The 21,060-nt window shown below is 47.3% G+C and overlaps 1 protein-coding gene across 3 annotated transcripts in view; it reads left to right on the forward strand.

Moving 5' to 3' along the window:
• The window catches only part of Hunk (hormonally upregulated Neu-associated kinase), a 114,272-nt gene that overhangs the window by 66,805 nt on the left and 26,407 nt on the right, over nucleotides 1–21,060 (forward strand). For all 3 annotated transcript variants that reach the window (XR_384941.3, NM_015755.2, XM_011246130.2), the window contains exons 4-6: nucleotides 1,592–1,727; nucleotides 12,053–12,180; nucleotides 20,356–20,491. Coding sequence is in view for 2 of the 3 variants with exons in the window: in NM_015755.2 (NP_056570.1) it covers nucleotides 1,592–1,727; nucleotides 12,053–12,180; nucleotides 20,356–20,491 (400 nt within the window). In the remaining variant the exon portion in view is untranslated. The remainder of the gene's footprint in view (nucleotides 1–1,591; nucleotides 1,728–12,052; nucleotides 12,181–20,355; nucleotides 20,492–21,060) is intronic.

Genomic DNA, 21,060 nt, shown 5'->3' on the forward strand with positions numbered 1-21,060 from the left:
TCCTCCCCTGCTCTTGTGCCTCAGTATATACACTGGGATCTGGGAACAGGGCCCCTCACCGTTGCCTGTTCAGATGGGAGCCCACCTGTCATCTGTAGCTGCAGAAAGGCTTTTCTGTGCAGATTTTATGGTGTCCTGTGGGGCAAACTGGACCAAAGGGAAAGGAAATGGGCAGGGGTTAGAGGGTGAAGGCATGGAGTCAGGAGGAGGGACCAGTGGTGGGTGGGAAATACAATCAAAACAAATGAAGAAAAGTTCAGTGTTGGAATAGACTTCCTGCTGGTCCTTTGGTCAGATCCTTCATGTAGGCTCTGATTCTTCCTCGGGAGCCTGAGTTGAGGGCTTGGTGTTCTTTGGAGCCTGAGAGAGTTGCTGGGTTCTCTCTGGACAAGCCATTCAGTTATACAGATCACTGCAACACTTGTTAAGAAGCTTTCTAGCCTCGTCCTTGTGACCTGTGGCATGTGGGTTGCTTCCCACCCTCCTGTGCCTTTTGTCATTTCCTGAGCTTTCTCCATGGCTTCTGTGGTGGGCAGGCACTTGCGGGTGAAGACATGCTAGAGTCAAGCAAAAGGCAGAAATACTGTCGGTAGCGCTGTTGCAGAATGTACAGGGCTCAGGTCCAGCCTCAGAGCCAATCTCTGCCTTACCCTGAAGCTTGGGAGTCTTATGTCTGTGCATTAAGAGCTCAGTATTTGCAGTGGAGTTCAAAGGATGACCCAGGATCTCAGCTCTTAATTCTGAGATCAACAAAGATTGAAGAAAGATAGGAGGGGAGGGACGGACACTAACAGCTCTCTAATTACCCTCTAGTTGCAGTATCTTTAAAGATCAAAAGTAAAGAGTTCACAAAACTCTAATAGACCCAAAGGAGCTGTGAGGCACTTTGGGGCTCTCCTGCTGGCCTCCCAGATGCCTTTCTAATCTAAGAAAAGCAACGCCATGAGGTCACATAGTCTGGTTGGCATCACCGACCTGCTGGGCGTTCTTTCTCCAGCCAACATGCGGGGCTGCTTAAACTGTGTTTCCACCCCTCCAGCCCTTTCCAACTATAGTAACCCTCTGGAAGGAATTTCTTAAGGACTTTAATGAAATGAAACCGAGATGAAGAAGTCAGCTGTAAGCGGTCACTGGTGCCGATGGCCTAGCCGGAGAAAATCAGTCTCCATTCAGTTTCTCCCAGCCTGGCCACCAGGCAGCCAGGATCTCAGCGTGCTCTCCCTTCCCGCTTCAGTCCTAGAAAGCTAACACTCTCTCCTTACCCTGCATGACTCATTTACAAGACTCGGTAGAAATATGTTTTGGCTCATCACACTGTTAGGTCTAGCTGGATTCTGCAGTGAGTTGATGTAAAATGTTCCACCGAAGCCAGGGAGCGAGGGAGCCGCCACCGGGCACGCCTTTGTCTTGAGAAGTCTATCAGAGGTTATGGTTTGCAGCTGGTGGGTTTCCTGCTGGATGTTAAATTATGTGTTAGACTGAGACAATGTTTCCTTTCCTGCTCTGGGTTGTTTTTCTTCTTCTCTCCTGGTTTTTTTTTTTTCCCTTGCAATTTTCTAACTCAGAGTTCATGTTTGTGTTCTCTTTGCAGACTTTGGCTTGAGCAACTGTGCAGGGATCCTAGGTTACTCGGATCCATTCAGCACACAGTGTGGCAGCCCTGCCTATGCTGCGCCAGAACTGCTTGCCAGGAAGAAATATGGCCCCAAAATTGATGTCTGGTCAATGTGAGTTATCCAGATTGTAAAAGTGGGTCGCTGTTCCCTCCTGCGGTCCTATGTCCCTTTTCTGTGAAACAGTCTCTCACTATCTGACAAGAATGTACCTATATGCCATGGGATATGTCATCCGTGGTTCTCAGAGCCCAGCATCCCTTTTTCTTTCCAGATTTTTTCTTTATAAACTTCCAAAATGGCATTTGCAAACATTTTATTGAGGAGCTGGGAAAAGCGGAAAACCCAGGCAAGTCTTCACAGACCTTGCGTTGATGTTCCGCAAACCACATGTTCTTATGTAAAACTTTTTCATAAAGCCAGATCTTGGGGTGCAGGGCTGAAGTCGCAGCTGCCTGGGAGGCCGAGGGAGGAGGAGCTCAAGTTCAAGCCCTGCCTGGCCTACAGAGTGAGTTTAAGGCCCTGGGCAACTGAGTGAGACTCTGCCTCAAATCAAAAGGAGAAAATGGGTAGAAGTGCAGCTAGGGGCAAACCGTGGCCGAGCGAGCACAGGGCAGGCTCTGGGTTCAATGGCCTGCACCACAGAACCAAGCCAAACAAACACGTGTGAACATGTATATGCACATACGTATACCACGACATACATATACCATATAGGCTTGTGTGAGCACATGTACACACACACACAGCAAAACAAAACAACAGGCATGTGGATGTACATCCACACATCTGCACACGTTACATACATACACACTCATACACACTATACACCACACACATACCACATGCACACACCCCCAGTATACATGCATACAGCATATATATAGACACAGACCACATAGACATGCATCACACACGCCATGTAAACAGACACACAGCACACATACACCGCCCCCCCCCTACACACACACACACACTCTAACAAACACACCCTACCATAGCTTTGTAAGCATGAGCTTTAAGTCTGTCTGATGCTGCCCACCTCTTTGTACCTGCCTGGTCCCCACCCTCCACTTGGCTCTTCTCCTGTGTTCCTACCCATGTTAACTTGCTGGAATGCTAGTCCATCTCTCATTCCAGTCTGGCACCCAGTCTTTACTCCAAGAGCTCCTTGTGGACTCTGCATGTTTCCCCCTGAGGATCCCTGTGCCCGAGCAGTCTTCACCTCCGAGTGACAGTTTGCTCCTGAGTCCAGCTCTTAAGGGAGCATATGGTATTGTGTTGCTCCAGGTGTCAACATGGCGAGATGAAGCGGGAATCTCCTGAGTGTAGAAAGTACGTAGAGGAGGGTGTCAGGCTCTTCTGTCACCTCTTCGGACACAGAAGCCAGTCGGTTATCCATGTGGAGACGAAAGCACTGGCTGAGAGGAGTTGAACTTAGTTTTCTCCCCTTTGCCAAGTTGTTTAGCCAGGGAGAGGAATTCATATCCAGCAACCGTTGACACTTTGTCTCTCAGTGCTGTGACCAAGACACAGGGTCCTGCTCCCAAGGGAAGGTTCTCTCCAGTTCCCTTTGCCCATGGCCACCAACTCTCTGTCTGTCAAGAAGCAGGGACTCTGTGTCTGTCTGGGGTAGTGGTGGCAGGTGACACTGGGGAAGAAGAAAGGCGATGATGTTGGGCCACGATGCCTGGATAGATCCGGAGCTGTTGTCTGCGGCTGGCAAATGTCATCCTTCACTCTTCTACACTGGTAGACGGGTCTCTCCTGGGGTCCCTCAACATCTGTATTAGTGTCCCCTTGATGGAATTATTCTCTCTACGAAGATAATGCACACTGTAGGCACTCGCAAGATCTCTACAAGGCCAGGTGACCCTTCTCAGAGGTTGCTGGCAGGGAGACCCTGGAGCAGAACATGTAATGTGGAGAATCTCACTCATGCTAGGGGAGAAGAATCCCCAGGAGCAAGAGGGCAAGTTGCAGTACCCAAGACTCTGCTGAGTGCTTCTGTGTCTTTTTTGCTGGGGCCAGAAGAGAGATCTCCTTTCCTGCCATTGGTGGTAGAGCCGGCTACTGTGACTCACTTGCCCACTTCTAAGAACTGAATTGTGTCACACAGTCCCCAGCTGATATTTTGAAGTCCTAGCCCCCCACCCCCCATGTCAAGGTATTTGGCGCTGGGCCTTTGGGAGGTGTTGGCTTTGGATGAAGTGACGTGGTGGGGCCCATGATGCAGTTAGGGTCCTTATAAGAGACACAAAGCTTGTGTTGTCTGGGTGCTATGAGGTCACAAGACAAGGGCAGCCCTGTCCCATCTAGGAAGTAGACTCTCACCAGAACCCAGCTTTGCTCGATCTTAATCTTGGACTTTCATTCTCTAGAACTGTGAGACGCTGTGTATTATTTGAGTTTCCCGTTCTGTGGCATTTTGCTCTGGTTAGCCAGTTTTCTGTGGTCATAACGTAACATCTGAAGTGATTTGCTCCTGATACAGGTTTGTTTTGACTAATACCTCTGAAGGTTCCAGTCTGTGACTGATTGGCCTCATTGATTGGGGTCTTTGGTGAGGCACAGGGTTGAGGATGCCATGAATATGTGACAGGGCAGAACTGCTAAAGTTACAAGCCAGAGGACAAAGCCTGACCGTCCCTTCCAGAGCATGCTTAGGAATTTCCAGTAGACCCTACTCCTGAAGAGTACTAATAATGCCATCCTGGGAACTATGCCTTTAAAAGCACATGAACCTTTGGTGGAGACAGCATTGACATAGACTGGGCTGACCAAGACACATACCTACCTACAAGTCCCCTATAGACAGGCAGAGGCATGTGTGTGCACAGAACTGTGTGCATGAAACACCTCAGGAGGTGTGTGCATGAAAACGAGAAAGCAGTGGAGGGGGCCCTTAACCTGCTCCCAAGAGCTGAGCAAAGCTGGCCGGGTAGGAAGAGGCGGGGAAAGTCCCGGGCAGAGTGTACCATGCATCTGATCACTGCCAACTCTTAAGGTCTTGGTGAAAACATGAAACCTCAGAGCCTCCTTTATACAATGAATTTTCCACTCCCTTAGAGTCCTGTGCCTGAAGCCTGGGATTAGGTTTCTGTGTGGTACCCATGGCTTTGTTGACAGCACTGAGAAATGGAAACCCAAAGAGAATTCAATTCAAGGCTTGCTTACACCAAGAGTGGAAGTGGAGCCCACTTCCTCCCTGTTCCAGTACCACTATTACGAAATGCCTCCTTTCTTATTGCTGTGAAACATACACACTTCTGAAGTCAAAAGCAGGCTCCCCTCTGCAGGGGCTTGTGAGCCTGCTGGGTGGCAGGGGCTAACTAGCTGACGAGTCTGAGGCGAGTGAGGAGGAAACCCCAGCTTCTTCCACAGGAAGGCCTGGAGAACTCTTGAGACAGCCTGGAGTGCTGGAGCATCTGGTGATGCTCCACCTCTGGTAATGTGAGCATTATCTACGGGAAGGGAGATGGCGTCTTGTGGTGGTCCTCATTTTCAATGGTGTTATTTTCAGGACCATACAAATTACCCTTAATATCCCGTTCACCTTTTTCCTTCACCTCACTTTTTTATGCGCACGTGCTTGAGCACAAATGCACACAAACACACACACACACACACACACACACACACACACACACACACACACACATGCAGGTACACACTCATTCATTCTATTCCTCCCTCTCCTTCTCCCCTCTTCTCTTCCTTCTTCCTCCCCCTTCCAGTGAACTTTGAGATTTTAGACACAAAACTGGAATGTTCATTCTGGCGCATCATCAGATATTTACTATCATTTCTTGACTTTTCCCTCAGAGTGGCATATGTTCTAATTTGAGAATAACTTTAATGTAGATGTACTTTTTTTTTCCCTCAGGCCTGCCTCTGCCTCCCAAGTTCCGGGATTAAAGGCATGCGCTGCCGCCGCCGCTGCCAGTGGCGGCCACTACCACCACCACCACCAGGCTCAGATCTACTTTTTTGTTTTGTTTTTGTTTTTATTTGATTTTTTTTGAGACAAGAGTCTCTCTATGTAGCCCTGGCTGTCCTGGAACTCACTGTATCAACAAGGCAGGTCTTAACTCAGGGACCTGTCTGCCTCTGCCTCCCGAGCACTGGCATTAAAGGTGTGCACCACCACCACCTGGCACCAGATGAACTTTTTGATCGAGTATAACTTAACTTTGAGAATATTATGATGCTTGTTGGAAAAACTCAGTGAGCCTCTAAGGGGGGGGGGGGGAAGACATCAGGAGTCTTGTCCCCGAGAATGGGAGGGGGCAGGGTTCTCAGTTGGTCACTGTGGCTGTGAAAATTAGCTGTCTCATGTACTTATGCATAGTCCATGGGCCTTCTTGAGCTTCCTGCCCCTTCCTTCACAGGAGAGGGGCCCTGCCTTTCCCTGAGCCTTTGAGTGGATAAGTTGGGTAAGAGGCAACTCGCTCTCATCTCTCTACAGAAAAGAGTGCTCAGGAAGAGAGTGACAAACTTTGAGCCAGGTCCTAGGCTCTGCATTTACAGAAATGATACCAGATGCCATTCCCTGCAGGCAGGGGTCACACACAGAAGGGTTTTCTCTGTTCATGATAAAAGATGGTGGGGAAAGGGGCAGGAGGACATCTGTATTCATCTGGGGAAACTGAGGTACTTCTACTTTTAAAAGAGAAAATCAGCGCCTGCTGGGTGGTACCTGCCTCTTAGCTCGGGATGCAGGATGCTGGGGCGGAGGGTGATACATTTGAAGTTATCCTGGGCTACACAGTGAAACTTTGTCTCAAAAATGGAGCTTTCTTCAGCTTTGGGGCTTAAGTTAATAAAATACAAGTCATTTCCCCGGGTATTTACACCCCCCCTCCCGCCCCAACACCTTTGTAGCTAGCACATTTATTAAATAGGGCATGAAAGCAAAAAGGAACAAAGTCCTTGAGATACACCGGAAAGCGTTTTCTTCCAGTTTAATGGAAGAGGGTTGGGAAGAAGGATGCTTTTAAGATGGATGAACTCTTCCGAGTCTCCTTTGAGGACCCTAAAGTGGGAGTCGTACTGAACACTGATGCAGAGAGAAAGAAGGACAGAACTTGCTGGCACGGGGTTAATTTTAAAATCATGAAGGTCACTCCTTCCTGGTAGACCGGTATGGAACCAAGGTGCCCACGCGGCAGTCCCTCAGCTGTTCTCTGTGTGAGCACGTGGTTGTCAAGGTTCCTGGCAGCATGGCCCCAGCACTTGGGACCTCACTTTTGACCTATTCTGCAGAGTCGACACTTGCTTTGTTCTAGGTAAAGTTTCTGGCAACGTCTCCAGGGAGTGCTGGCTCCGAGTCTTTCCTCTCAGAGGAAGTTTTCTCTAGAGATTATTTTAATGTGTTGAACTGACTATCAGGACCAGCGATTGCCTTCTGACTCAGGACCAAAGATCCCAGGCTATTCTCCAAGGGGACTTTCCTCCTTCCGGCTGCTCCTTGCTGTCACCAGTCCTTCCAGTCCTTCTCTTTTGACACCAGAGTATTACACAATTTCCGCTATCCCATAGGGTTTTCTCAACCTGCCAGGGCTCTCTCTACTTCCTCTTGGTTTTGAAAACATTAGCACTATTGCCTTGTGGCTCCCTCCCCCCCCCCCCCCCACCATGTAATTGCTGGCTTTCTTCAAAGCTAGCTATCCTGGACTCATAGAGATCCGTTGTCTGCCACATAGAACCCAGGAAACCCCTGGGCCATATTTCAAAAGGCTTTTCAGGAAATTCTGAGCATGTTTTGAAACTCCGCCTGGTTCTATGGGATTACAGAGGTTTATAAACCGCATTCCACAAGTCTCCCTTGGTATTCTTGCATACTTGTGAAATGTCAGAGGGGCTGAGTCTCTCTTTATCCACATATTAAACACGGATGAAAGCTCTAGGGGAGAGGAATTAAGATGTCCAATCTGGTTTCTCTTTTAAAATCTCCCAGGGCAATCTGACTATTAATGTGGGTTTCTGTTATCCATTACAATAGGGCCAAGTTGTAACTGTAGTTTTTGTTGTTGTTTTGTTTTATTAAAAAAGTTTCATTATTTATTTATTTTTAATGAAACAACAGAGATTATTTGGTGCCTGGTTTACACCAGACACAGCACCCCCGTGGGTTCAGCTATTTGGCCCTCAGATTATCTATGTTTTAAGAATAAATGACCTTGGGATGAAGAGAGAGAAGTCATCTGTAAGGGCGGGTGTGTGAGTTTTTAATTGAGCACTGTATCAGAACTGGAAGACTTTGGGCAAGGCAGTCAAGTTCGTCCTTGCTGGCTGGAGTTCCCTGGTGCCATCTTAAACACAGTAGCTTTCATCTTAATCTGTGGTCTAAAGTAGATAACGGAGAGAGGCAGAGACCAGTGTATTAAGCAGTGACTTATGGAGGGTTTTTTTTTTCTTTCTTTCTTTTTTTTCTTTTATTCTTTGAAGCCAAGTGATTTGGTATCTTCAGATATCCTAGAAGAAAGTTTTGCAAAGGTTTTCGAGTTGTTATTCTTGGTTCATACATTCAACAAACCCCTTCAGCTGGTTCCTTCCCCCCTCACCTCACTGTACCCTACTTCTGTAGGCTTTCTGAAGGCATTCAGAGCATTCAGCCTGTGGCAAAGAAGCCACATGTCCCCACTAGAGAAGACATAACATGGAAGGTGACAGGGCAGTGTCTTCAGGCTTGAGTGCTGTCCGCTGCCCGCTGAGAGGAAGAGCAGTCTTGAGGTCTTCACATAATGGCCTAGGGGAGGTTTTTGTTGTTGTTGTTGTTGTTATTGTTGTTGTTTAAGTGTTATGAGCGCATGAGTCCAGAATTAGGTGGAGTAAATTTATGACTTGGTACAACTAAAATACCCAAAGTAATTTACATGCTAAAATGACCAAGACTAAGGAGCCCCTGCTTATTCCAATAAACACGTTAACATAACCCAACGGGGTCAGTGCTGAAGAGGACCTGGGTGGCTGTCTGTAGTCTGTGCACCCCTCCCGGCTAGGCAGGGGTCCTGCGAGCCCTGCAGCCCTGCTATGATGACTTGATTTCCCACAACTTAGGCTTTATCTTCCCAATGGCTTTTAAACTAGACTGAGTACATTCAGAGAGATTTAAAAAAATAATCATTATTGTTGCTGATGTGTGGATTTGTGTATGCGATGTGCTGTGTGTGTGTGTGTGTGTATGCGATGTGCTGTGTGTGTGTGTGTAGGTGATGTGCTGTGTGTGTGTGTGTATGCGATGTGCTGTGTGTGTGTGTATGTGATGTGCTGTGTGTGTGTGTGTATGTATGCGATGTGCTGTGTGTGTGTGATGTGCTGTGTGTGTGTGTGTATGTATGCGATGTGCTGTGTGTGTGTGTATGTGATGTGCTGTGTGTGTGATGTGCTGTGTGTGTGATGTGCTGTGTGTGTGTATGTGATGTGCTGTGTGTGTGTGTGTGTGTGTGTGTGTGTGTGTGTGTGTGTGTGTAAGAGAGAAAGAGTTAGAAAAAGAAGAGGAAGATAATTTTCATCTCAGCGGGCACCTGGTGGTCAGAGGACGTGACAGTTTTCCTTTAACTTTGACGCACATTTCAGCGCTTGTCTGCTAAGCACTGTGACCTACTGAGCCATCTCACTGCCCCCCACCTCCCACCCCAGAGGGATTGTTAAGCCAGATACTACCAGGCCTGGCCCCTGAGACTCTGACTTCTCAAGTCTGGAGCTGGTCCCAGGAATGTGCGTTTTTAAGTGTTTGGGTGGTGCCGGTGCAGTAGCGTGAGGACTGCGCTCTGGAAAGTGACGCTGCTTTGATGATCAGGACTCTTACAGGCGCACCACTCACAGTTAGCTAAGTCCAGTTTTTTCCCACTTCCTCATTAGATAGTGTGAATAATTCAGTTCTCACTGTGGGAGAGTATCCCGTCTTGTTCCAGAAGGGACTGCACAAAATACACAGAACTTCACTTTGGCCACCGGTCCTCGTTCAGCCCTGCAGGGGGGATAGGCTGTCTGCAGGCTGCCGGGTTGCAGTTTATCTTGGAGATGACTGTTTAGTGGCCTTCAGTAACTGTGGAAGAGGCCAGAGGTTTTCCCACCCATTAAGGCCTGTGTCTAAGGCCTCTCTGTGGACACAGATCTTACAGTTTTGAGACGGCTTAGTTTTCTTTTCTGTTACTATTGAAGTCTCCCCCAAAACCAAGGTGTTTGGCTCTATCTAAAACACATCAAAGACGGAGCACTGCGCAGCGGGTTCTTTTTTTTTTTTTTCTTTTTTTAAGATTTATTTATTTATTTTATGTATGTGAGTACACTGTGGCTGTACAGATGGTTGTGAGCATTCATGTGGTTGTTGGGGATTGAATTTTTAGGACCTCCACTCGCTCCGGTCAGCCCAAAGATGTATTTATTATTATACGTAAGTACACTGTAACAGATACACCAGAAGAGGGGGTCAGACCTCATTACGTTTGTGAGCCACCATGTGGTTGCTGGGCTTTGAACTCAGGACCTTTGGAAGAGCAATCAGTGCTCTTACCTGCTGAGCCATCTCTCCAGCCAGAGCAGTGGGTTCTTAAGGTCTCCACACAACTCTCCTTCCTCCCCTTCCACGCTTCCTTCCTCAGCGTGCCTCTGTTGCCCACTTCCTTTCTCTATGAGATCTGTTGCTTGGTATGGACTTGCAGCAATACCGCATGTTCTTGCTGCCGTCTCCCGCTCACCATGCTGGTCCCTGTTGTTACATGCGATGCCGCCTCGATGCCGCCCGAGGAATGAATGCATTTCTCTGAACACACACCCAGAGTGACTGCTGTCACTGGCTGCGCATATGATATGCCTTGTCTGTTCTTGGCTCCTGTTCCTTGGTTTATGCCATTTCTCACCTGGCCTTGTGCAGCCAACTGAAGATGTCTACGCTCCTGCATGAAAACACTCACTGGAGATGCTTCCTGGGTTAAAAGTCCCTTTTCCTTACCTGGGCACTCGTGGAAAAGCAGTGCAGCCCAGCAGTCTCTTGGACTCAGTGCTCTTTGCTCAGAGGGGTTGTGTTTATTTGTTTGAGGGTTTGCCCATTCCGTGTTTCTCTTCAACTCACCATCCAAAAATGGCAGCGTCCTCGCCTGGCTGACAGTACTCAGTCAATGAGAGGCATCCAGCAAGAATCTGTGGAATGAATGTGTGTGTGTGCCTGCCTCCCTGACTCTGTTCTGAGTTCAGAGAGAGAGAACTGGGCTTCAGCTTACTTCTGAAACCCGAGAGCGCTCTGTGCTGTGCTGCGGGCTCCAGTACCTGTCATTATAAGGAATGCATAATTCGGAGGCGCCTCTGTGGAATTACACTCAAGGGTCTTAATTTCAATCAGTCTCATTGGCTCTGTTTTGACTGGAAATCCTGTTGCCTGTTTTTAAAAACACATCCGCCCCGGTGCCTTTGAACAGCGGAGACCTCTTGGCAGGCAGGCAAGCAGGCAAACATTTCTTCCCCATCAGGAAATCTCATCAACATGATAGTAGGTTTATACATCCAGGAAATAAAATCCTCCCAGAAGGCTTCACTGTCCTCTGGCTGGCTTTGGATATAAGCAGTTAAGCCCACTCAACCACAGCCCAGATACTGGGCCAGGGCCTGGTGGCCGAGTCTTAGGACAAACAATCAAAGGAGAAATAAGATTGGGAAAGACCTTCCTTAGTGACAAACCGGAGCTAAGTTCAAGAGATGGATAAAAGGCTGGCTTTGAGTGTGGGGTTTTGGCCTCAAATGGCTGAATGGTAAGCAGAAGCTGTCATTAGCCCAGCACTGGTAGTTCTGGCCCTGTGTTTCATCTGCCTCTAAAGTCACACTTTGCGTGTTGTATCTGGAAAGATTACAGACTAGCAAGGTCTCTCCTGATTCTCTCAAGGTGTATAGTACTTCCCTTCGTCTGGAATTTCTTGGTGTTGACATCTTCCCATTACAATGTGACTGTCTCCTGCTCAAAGAACTAGTTTGGGCTTTGGAATCTTTGCCTGTATGTAGTGGACTCTCCTGGGTATGGGACCCAAGTGGGTGTTTCCCACGTGTTACATACACAGCCCGAGGTGAGTTTATGGCATTCCCCTTTGTGTACCCCATGAGGCCAGAGGTGCAATCTTCTGCCTGTGGCATCGTTTTGCCGGTCAAGAGGTTTCAGAATTTGGAGGAGTTTAGGTTGTAAAGCTGACACTCCGCTTGGATTCATAGACAAGAGAGTGTGGCTCCTCCTCGGGAGGGAGCTCTTCCAGGGCTCACTCATCTCCGAGCCCCTCAGAACGTCTTCCCAGTGTTCTCGCCCCAGCCTTTCCGATGTCAACACCTCAACTGGGACATGATGTGAGGGTTCTGGAAAGATGGGTTAGCCAGAGGCTCCGTGTGCGTGCTCTGTGCCTTCTGCATCCAGGGCCTCTTCTGCTCTCACACTTTGATGTCTATCTTTCCAGAGGCGTGAACATGTATGCCATGCTGACGGGGACCCTACCTTTCACTGTGGAGCCTTTCAGCCTGAGGGCTCTGTATCAGAAGATGGTGGACAAAGCAATGAATCCCCTGCCGACCCAGCTCTCCACAGGTAATGCATCTGCTCCTGTGGGTTGAGGATCTGTCGCCTGCCCTCGCATGGTCTGAACTCATTTTGGAAGGGCTGTTGGTTTGATGTGAGTTCCTTCCCTGTGTAGATACAACAGGGTTCACCGAGCTTCCCATCCCTAAGCAACCAGACCACTCTGTGTGTGTGCTCGCTCTTCTTGTAATTTGAAAGCTCCAGGCCCCTCCTTCTGTCTTTGGTACAAAGCACACACATCAGGAGGGCCTTGTGCCCTTTGCTTGGGGACTAGCTGCAGGCTCGGCTGTTTTAGAGTGCCGCCTTGGTGAGGAGGGCTATAAGCATGCTTACGTTTCCGTTAGTCAGTTTATTGTAAGGGGATAGTAGTTTCAGTCATGTGTTTGATCTGTGATTTGTTTTATTATGTGAACTCTTGAGGCTTTCAGGTATAGGTAGGTTCGGTTACTTCAAAACAACCGATCATACGCGTGTTTGAGAAGTTCTCTCAAACGTTAGCAGCTTCAAGTTGCAATAAGAGCCTTGAGTAAAGATTGGGTTTTGACTCTGTAAATGGACAGGATCTGATCTTTTCTTTGGTTCACACTTTACATCAAGTTCCTGGTCTGAGCTGGGCGTGGTGGTGCACGCCTTTTATCCCAGCACTCGGGAGGCAGAGGCAGGCGGATTTCTGAGTTCGGGCCAGTCTGGTCTACAGAGTGAGTTCCAGGACAGCCAGGGCTATGCAGAGAAACCTTGTCTCGAAAAACCAAAAAAAAAAAAAAAAGTTCCTGGTCTATGCTCCACTCTGAGGGTCACTTAATTGTTCTGTTAGAAAGAATCTAGGTTCAATGAAATGAGGCTTTGACCAAGAAAGGATAATTATTTAACTTCCCCCTTTCTGGTACATGGATAGAACAGAGCATTTTATTTTGCCACTATTTTATTTTTCCCTTGGGTTTATAAGCATCTGGGGAACTGGCCCGAGATTTAGTCTTGTCAATGGATCCAACTTGAAATGAGTTCTTGGGCATAATTATCTAATTGAGCTATACTGTGACCTTGCCACTGACGTGTAATCTCTGGAGGTTGACAGCTTTGGAAGGCATTGTGTCCTTGGGAAGAGAAGCCACTGTACTGACTTCTAGAACAAATAGTTCTGCAATGGGAGTCTGACCTCATGGAGTTAGAAAGTGCACAACATATTGAAGGGATCACCACATTGAGGCATTTGGGCACTCGGGGTCGAAAAGTGCTACAAAGTATTATAGGAAGTGTTCAGCCAACCGTCCATTTATTCATCATTTCATATCCATTCTCTCTGTCCATGATAACTAGGCACATGCTAGGTGTGTGTCTGAAAGAGAGGGAATGAGCCACATATAGCCTCAGCTTCTATAAAGTACACACATCTATGGGAAAAGAAAAAAAAATATATATGCACACATTTGCCCACACACACATATATACATATACACTCATACACATACACACATATATACATATACACTCATACGCACACACACACACACACACACACACACACACATATATACATATACACTCATATGCACACACACACACACACACATATATACATATACACTCATACGCGCACACACACACACATATATACATATACACTCATAGGCGCGCGTGCACACACACATATACACACATATATGTCAGTTGCTGCTTTAAGTGAACTAACAGGTAATAATTCAGATAAAGACATAGGAAGTAAACATTTTTTTAATAAAATGTTTTTGAAAACAGTTTTTTTGTTGTTGTTGTGACTTTTTTTTTTGATGAACACCCAACTTAAAACATGAATGGAGAAATCTACACATCTTTCACCCAGTTTCCCACAACCATAGTATCTTTAATTGCTGATGTAATTTCCATTAGGAAAAAGACATTGATAAAACCCACGTCTCCCAGTGTATATTTAGCACCATGTGAATTTTCACAGTGCAAATTGCCACTGTGTTGGAGACAGCCACTAACATCAAGGCACACCTCCCCCTCCCTGTATAGCTTTTGTCACCTCCCTCTCTTCCCCCTACAAACCCTTATAGGCCACTACCTTTTTTCCATCTCCCTAGCATGTTTGAAATGAAGGAACTATAGAGATGAACAAATGTACAAGCCCTGTACAGATCTCTTGTCTCACTGTAACTGTGTTAAGATCCACTTTAGTTGATGGATGAATCTGAACCTTGTCCCTTTTCACGGCTGAGTTGTATTCCCATGTATGGACATACCACAGGTTTTCTTTTAACCGTTCACCCATTGCAGGACCACTGGATTGGTTTCAGTTTGGGACTACTTTGAATGAAGCTGCTATAAACATTTACCTCCAGATATTTGTATGAATGTGATTTCTGTAAGGCCAAGAGCTAAGAACCAAATTACTGTGTCAATTAGTAAGAGCATACAGCTCCATAAGAAGGTACCACGCTGTTGTTTGGAGTGGCTGTACCATCTTGTGTTGTCCCTCGAATACTCCATCTGCAGCTTTATTATATAGTCTTAAACACTGCCATCTCTCACAGGGGATTCTGACATGCTTCTGATGGTGTAGAGCTTGCTTTGTCCTAAATGACCCATGACACAGGATACTAGGAAGATGCTGGAAAGAGTAAGCAGGGGTTGATGAGTATGAGTGGGACTCCGAGAAATTAGACAGTTGCTGATTTTCTGTCTTAAGTCATCAGAACAGCAGTCAGTCCCAACTCCCAGAGGCTTAGGACCACCAAGGCTTACTAGTGCTTATATTAATTAAAAGTTGGATCAAGAATAGAAGAGTTCTGAGCACCTCAAAAGTAGAATCTCAAATCCATTGCTAGTCCATGCAGGGGAGGTATGGGGGTGAGAGTGGGGGTGGGGCTCTCCACGCAGCAGTAAAAGCTACGCTTACCTTCTGGCATGTGAGCATGGCACGTGACCTCAGTTGTGTAATGAGCATGGGTTAGTGCAACCCCACCATAAGTACTGAAGGTGGAAAGGCAGAGATACATGTGAGCTGCACTAGTGTGAGCCACACACAGGCTGTGGGAGGAGCAAGCCATCGCAACAAACCTGGTTTGCTCTCTTACGACGCCATCGTTATATCCTGCAATACTAGTTTATCAGTAACAGGAGAAGCCGCCCCTTAGTGGAACACAGAATGCAGGTGTTTTCCCGTTACCGCCTTTTTACACAGTCAAGCACAGTGAATGCCGTCATTCCCAGTTAACCAAGGGGAAACTGAGTCTCGGAGTGAGCAAGTTGGTTTGACTGAGAACCCAGGATTTCCTCTGTGCTCTGTGATTTCTTTCCCTTATTGTTCAAAGATGTGCACACGCATGCTCACTCACGCTCACATGTGTGCGGTGCCCACAGAAACCAGAAGAGGGGGTCTGACCCCCAGAGCAGGAGTTAGCAGGTAGTTGTGAGATGCCCATCATGGATACCGGGAACTGAACTCTGGTCCTCTGCAAGCATAGCACTCTCTCTTAGCTGCCGATCCGACCCTCCAGCCCCCTTCCCTTATTCAACACACAGTCTATTCCTCTACAGCCCCTGAGCGTGCCAGTCTATCTCTTGTCTTCAGGTCTTGTCTTTTGAGTGATGTCATTGCGGATTGAAAATGCAACAACGTTACTGTTCATCAGGAACTCCTATCTTCATCAATCTGATATTCTCTCAGTCCTCCTTGCCGTGATTGCGCCAATTAAACCTCATTATTATTCCATTTAGATGAAATTCAAAGTTTCATTTTTATTTTAGCAAAGTTCAGTTGGAAACAAATTTCAGCACTCCTGTCCTTGCGAGCCTATGACGTGCACAGAGAGTCACCTCCCTGTCCCCATCACGTAACTGGGAACCTTCAGCTTTGGGGGGCCTTACGGATGCTCGTCTAGCTGGTTTCTGCTTTCTGCAAGTTGGCTCTTGCATAGCACAGAGTTAGCGAATGCTTTTCTCAGCTGAGAGATTTTTTTCCAACAGTTTACTCTTTCTTCTCGGGCGCCATAGCAGTAGCATTTGTAATACATTCCAAACAGACGCTTTCAGTTAAGAGGATTCTGTCCCACAGATCCACCAGAGAGAAGCTAAAGACTGGCATTGCTGGAGGTTGGGCCTGGTTAAAATTTCCAAGAAGGCTTAACCATCTACTGCCAATGGATTCTTAGCTCAGAGGAGATGAGAGAGTAGCCTCCCGCCAGGACAGGCCTCTGCTTGCATCTGGCCGGCTGCTTTAATGTCAGGTGGCTTTGTCTGTTGCCTGCAGCCCCTGCCTTTGGCAGTGTCCAGTGCTCACATAGGCCAGTTCAGACTTGAGAAGTCTGACTGCTCCTGAAAGAAAGGGTGTTGGCACCACAGCCATGCCTACTTCCTGTTATTTGCAGGTGACGGAGTCCCTATTCAGCTTGCTTCAACCCTCTCGGCTGGAGCAGAGAGCCCAAGAGTCAGCTTGAAGGAGCTGTGACTTGTGACTGTGCTAGATTCCACTTCTGGGATGATGTAGTCCCTCTTGGCCCCAGAGGCACACAGATATGTTCAAGATCCAAGGACAAACCTCACAGCTCTCTGAGGATGTCCATAAAGTCTTTTCAGGATAGTGACGTGATGTTTGTGACGTCCATAGGTACATGACTCGTCAGCAGAGACTTGAACTAAAATTACTTGTGCTCATCAGCAATTTGTGAAGATCTAGAGCATTTGCTGGTGAAAATAGAACAGAGGTGTGCATTCAGCATCCATCCCTGGCTCTTCTGCTTAATCACCCTTCAAAGAAGCCTGGCCTCGGGTGTGAAAGGATGCCAGTCCTTTAGGGGTACACATCAGAGATCTCAGAAAGCACCCTAACTCAGTACCTCCAGTCCAGTTCGTAAAACCCACCCCTTCGTCCTTGAACAATAGATGCTCTTGTTTAAAACCCAAATGGTGAGTTGAGAAGATGACTCAGTGAGTAAGAGGGCTTGCTGTTCAAACAGAAGGACCTGAGTTCAAATCCCCGTCCGGCACCTGCATTAAAAAGTCTCACATAGTTGTGTATGGCCTGTAACCCCATTGTGGAGGGCAGAGATAGGATTTGCTGGGTTTTGTTGATCTCCAAGTTCAGAGAAGAGACCGTGTCATGAAGGATGACAGAACAGGGCACTGGACATGATCTCTGGCTTCTGTGTTTGAACTCATGAGGATGCACACACCAAACAACAAAACCAAACCAAAAAGCACTCCAGCAGCTCTTGCAGTATAGGGGTACAGAGGGAGGAATATATTTGTTCAAAACCAGAAGCCTCTTTTGGGGGGAGATGTTAGGAGAGTTTTATTTGGAGACTTAACTATAAAACTGTTACTGTTGAGGCTGAGAGATACCTCAGCAGTTATGAGCATTCACTGTTCTTGGTAAGACACAGGTTCAGTTCCCAGCACACACATGGTGGCTAACCAGCCACCTGTAACTCCAGTTACAGAGGACACCCTCTTCTGGCCTCTGTGGGCACTGCATGTGCATAGTGCAATTGCATGCATGCAGGCAAAACCACTCATAAAATAAAATAAAAATAAATGAACCTTTAAAAAAGTCTGACAGCATTAAATGTACATCCACACACCCATTCTGTCTCGCTATGTTCTTGAAGACAGAGGGCCGCATGCACACTGGGGCTCTCCTTGCATGAGTTACCTCATGGGTGTGACCTGGCAAAGGGCTAGTTCTCTGGACCTGATTCTGGTCTCACAATTGGCCCCTCTTTTGATGGCTTCATTTCCACCATAGAAATAGGGCTCACAGAAGGGCCATCATTCTTTTAAGTGCAGTATAAACTGACAACTGAACGCAGATGAGAAAGTGTGAGTTTTCATGACCGCTCCTGGCTAAGCGGGGTTCTATTTTAAAACACTGGCAAAGTGCTCCTGACGAAAAGACGGAGCAACGTGGAGTGCAAACAAATGGAGATTATTGTCTGGGACTTACTATTTGGTCTGACGGAAACTGGATGCATAGAAAGCTAAATGAAAGAACTATCTGGTGGGGGCCTTGGAGGATGGGATGGCTCAGTTGGTAGAGCACTTGACTTGCAAACACAGGGTCCTGAGTTTGATTCCCCCAATTCTACAGAAGAGCTCTGGGCGTGGTGAACACCATGATTTGTGCTTGTAATCCCAGCACTAGAGAAGGAGAGACAGAGGATACCTGGGGCTGATGGACCAGCCAGTCTAGTCCAGTTGTTGAGCTCCAGGCTGGGAGAAAATCTAATAATAATTTAAAAAAAATGAATGGCATTCTTTTTTGTTTTTTGTTTTCTTCATCGTGTTTAGTTTCTGGAGAATTTCATGTATTTATTAAACTAACCCTATTCCTGGTCCCCCCCCCATCCACACCCCCTTCAGATGGCACTTTAGGTGGTCTTCCAGCCTCACATACATGCACACACATATGTACACACACCTGCATGCACATGTGCACTTGTATAAACATAAACATGCTTACATACATACAAAGGGAAAGATTATTATATTCTGTATCTGCGAGGGAGGAGGAGGAGGGTGTGTCTTATGTGTCCTATCCTGGGGGCTGGCCTTGAACTTGCTAGGTATTGGGGGATGACCTTGAACTCCTGACCCATCTGCCTCTACCTCCCAGGTGCTGGGATCATAGGCACACACCTTCACGCCTGGCTTTTCTGGTGGTAGGGATCTAACCCAGGACTTCGTTCAAGCTAGGCAAGCACTCTGCCAAATGAGCTGTATCCTCAGCCCCTTGCAGGGTGGTACGCTAAGACGCAATAGAATAGGAAAATGTAGTCTCAGAAAAATGCAGGAAAACTGGTCCTCTGTGTGTGGACTCTTCAGTTCGGTGTGGACTCACACTGACTAGTACTGAACCTGTGACCTTCTAAAATACAGATATGCATGATATACAGTTGTCGTTCCTGTTATGATCATGAAGGATACAGCTTTCTGTCTCTAGTGTTTGGGTAGATCGAGGGTGTTCTGTAAATGTTTGTCTTATGAAAGGAGACCCAGGGTACAAATTGCTTGGTAGGGACTAAAGTAATACAGGTGGTGAGGATTTGGTAGCCTGGCCAATGGTTTCTCTCATCCCTTCTTACTCTCTAACTCAACATGGCTGGAGTTCTATACCAGGTATTTGGGCTGAAACTATGAGCAAATACCACGGTCATACATTCTGCCCAGACTGCCCCTTCCTTTTAGTGGGCAGCATCAGACGGACATGGGTTTGTAGTGAGGTACTTGCTAAAACTCTGTGACAAACTAGGATTTGAAGATACAAGTTCCAGTTGACCTAATACTTAAACAAAAGCATACAGATCTCTGGTGTCATGTCAGCCTAGTTAGCTGGCCAGCATGGGTTTAGGCTAGCCTGGGCACTACATTATAATCTCTCAGAGTCTGGGGGAAATGTGAGTGGCATAGAGAATTGATTTGAAAGAAAGGAGCCTTGGAGAAGCACGTGTGTGATCCTGGCTACTCAGAAGTCTAAGGTGGGGAAGACAGAAGTTTGAAGTCCTCCTGGGCTAGCCTGGGCTATAGATCAAGTTCAAGGCTAGCCTGGGCTACCTTGTGAAAGCCCATCTCAAAATCAAAAGTAAAATAGGGCTAAAAACATATGATGCCACAGGCTTAACCCCTGGTACATAAATCAATTAACCAATCAACCAGCAAGTACCTCATTGACCTTGTGAGCCGTGGTGCCCCATGGTAAGGGTCAAAGTGTCTCGTTCAAATCCATTCATCTTTTTTCCCTTTTGATTGCTCAGACACCACCATGAGCATTTTTTTTTCAGTTTCTACTCTTTCAGCCTCCACATGTGATAGTAGTACATCTCAGTGTTTGATCTCTGAGTGGCTACAGGAGCACACAGATTATTCCAGAAATGCATGGCCCAGGGAGAGCAAGCCAATTGCTGCTGTCTTGGGTCCCAGACATCCTTGGACTGATGTCTTAAGCTCTTTGGATATACAGCAGCTCTTTAAAAGATAAATGTGGGAGGAAATGCAATTTAAAACTCCAGGTATCTGAAGGTGGGGCTGAACTCACTTTCTGTGAGCTGTGGAATCGAAGCCCCACCAGAGACCCCAAGGGCAGAGGCTCCGAGGGGCTGAGGAGGTGCAAGACCTCGGGCTGCGGCTTCAGTGTCTGCAGCTGTGTTCAGTCTCTAAGGTGTGTTCTTTGTGGTGTGTATCTCACAGGGGCCGTCAACTTTCTGCGCTCCCTCCTGGAACCAGACCCTGTGAAGAGGCCGAATATCCAGCAAGCGCTGGCGAATCGCTGGTTGAATGAGAATTACACTGGAAAGGTGCCCTGCAATGTCACCTATCCCAACAGGTAAAGTGGCACAGATGGAGGAACACCTTCTCCAGTGAGATGTGGCCCGCCTGTGAGCCCTCCAAGCTCGGGACAGGAAGCTGTAGGTGATCGAAGTCAAAGCTATTTATACCCTGCCCCAATCCCCGGCCTGGCTGTGCCCGCCTCAATAACCTCTTACCCATAGACAGGCCCATCTCATTGGGCAGGAAGATGCAACCAGGGCTGTCCTAGGTGTTTGTGCCAGATCGGTCCTGTGGCGCCTGGTTAGGAATGGAAGCTGAGCTATAGCACATCCCTTACCAAGCCTCGCTCTGATGGACTGCAACTTCCCTAACGTCTTTCTAGTTCACTTAAAGTGTTCATTTAAATAAACTGTGGAGTGTGTGCCTATGTGTACCTGTGTGTACCTGTGTGTGTGTGTGTGTGTGTGTGTGTGTGTGTGTGTGAGAGAGAGAGAGAGAGAGAGAGAGAGAGAGAGAGAGAGAGAGAAAGTGGATGGATGGATGGATGGATGGATGGATGGATGGATGGATGGATCAATCGATCAATAGATAGATATGGGGGGTGGTGGAGATCTACTGGTGAGC

The sequence above is a fragment of the Mus musculus genome, chromosome 16 (assembly GCF_000001635.26).
Source record: "Mus musculus strain C57BL/6J chromosome 16, GRCm38.p6 C57BL/6J".
NCBI classification, from domain to species: Eukaryota; Metazoa; Chordata; class Mammalia; order Rodentia; family Muridae; genus Mus; species Mus musculus.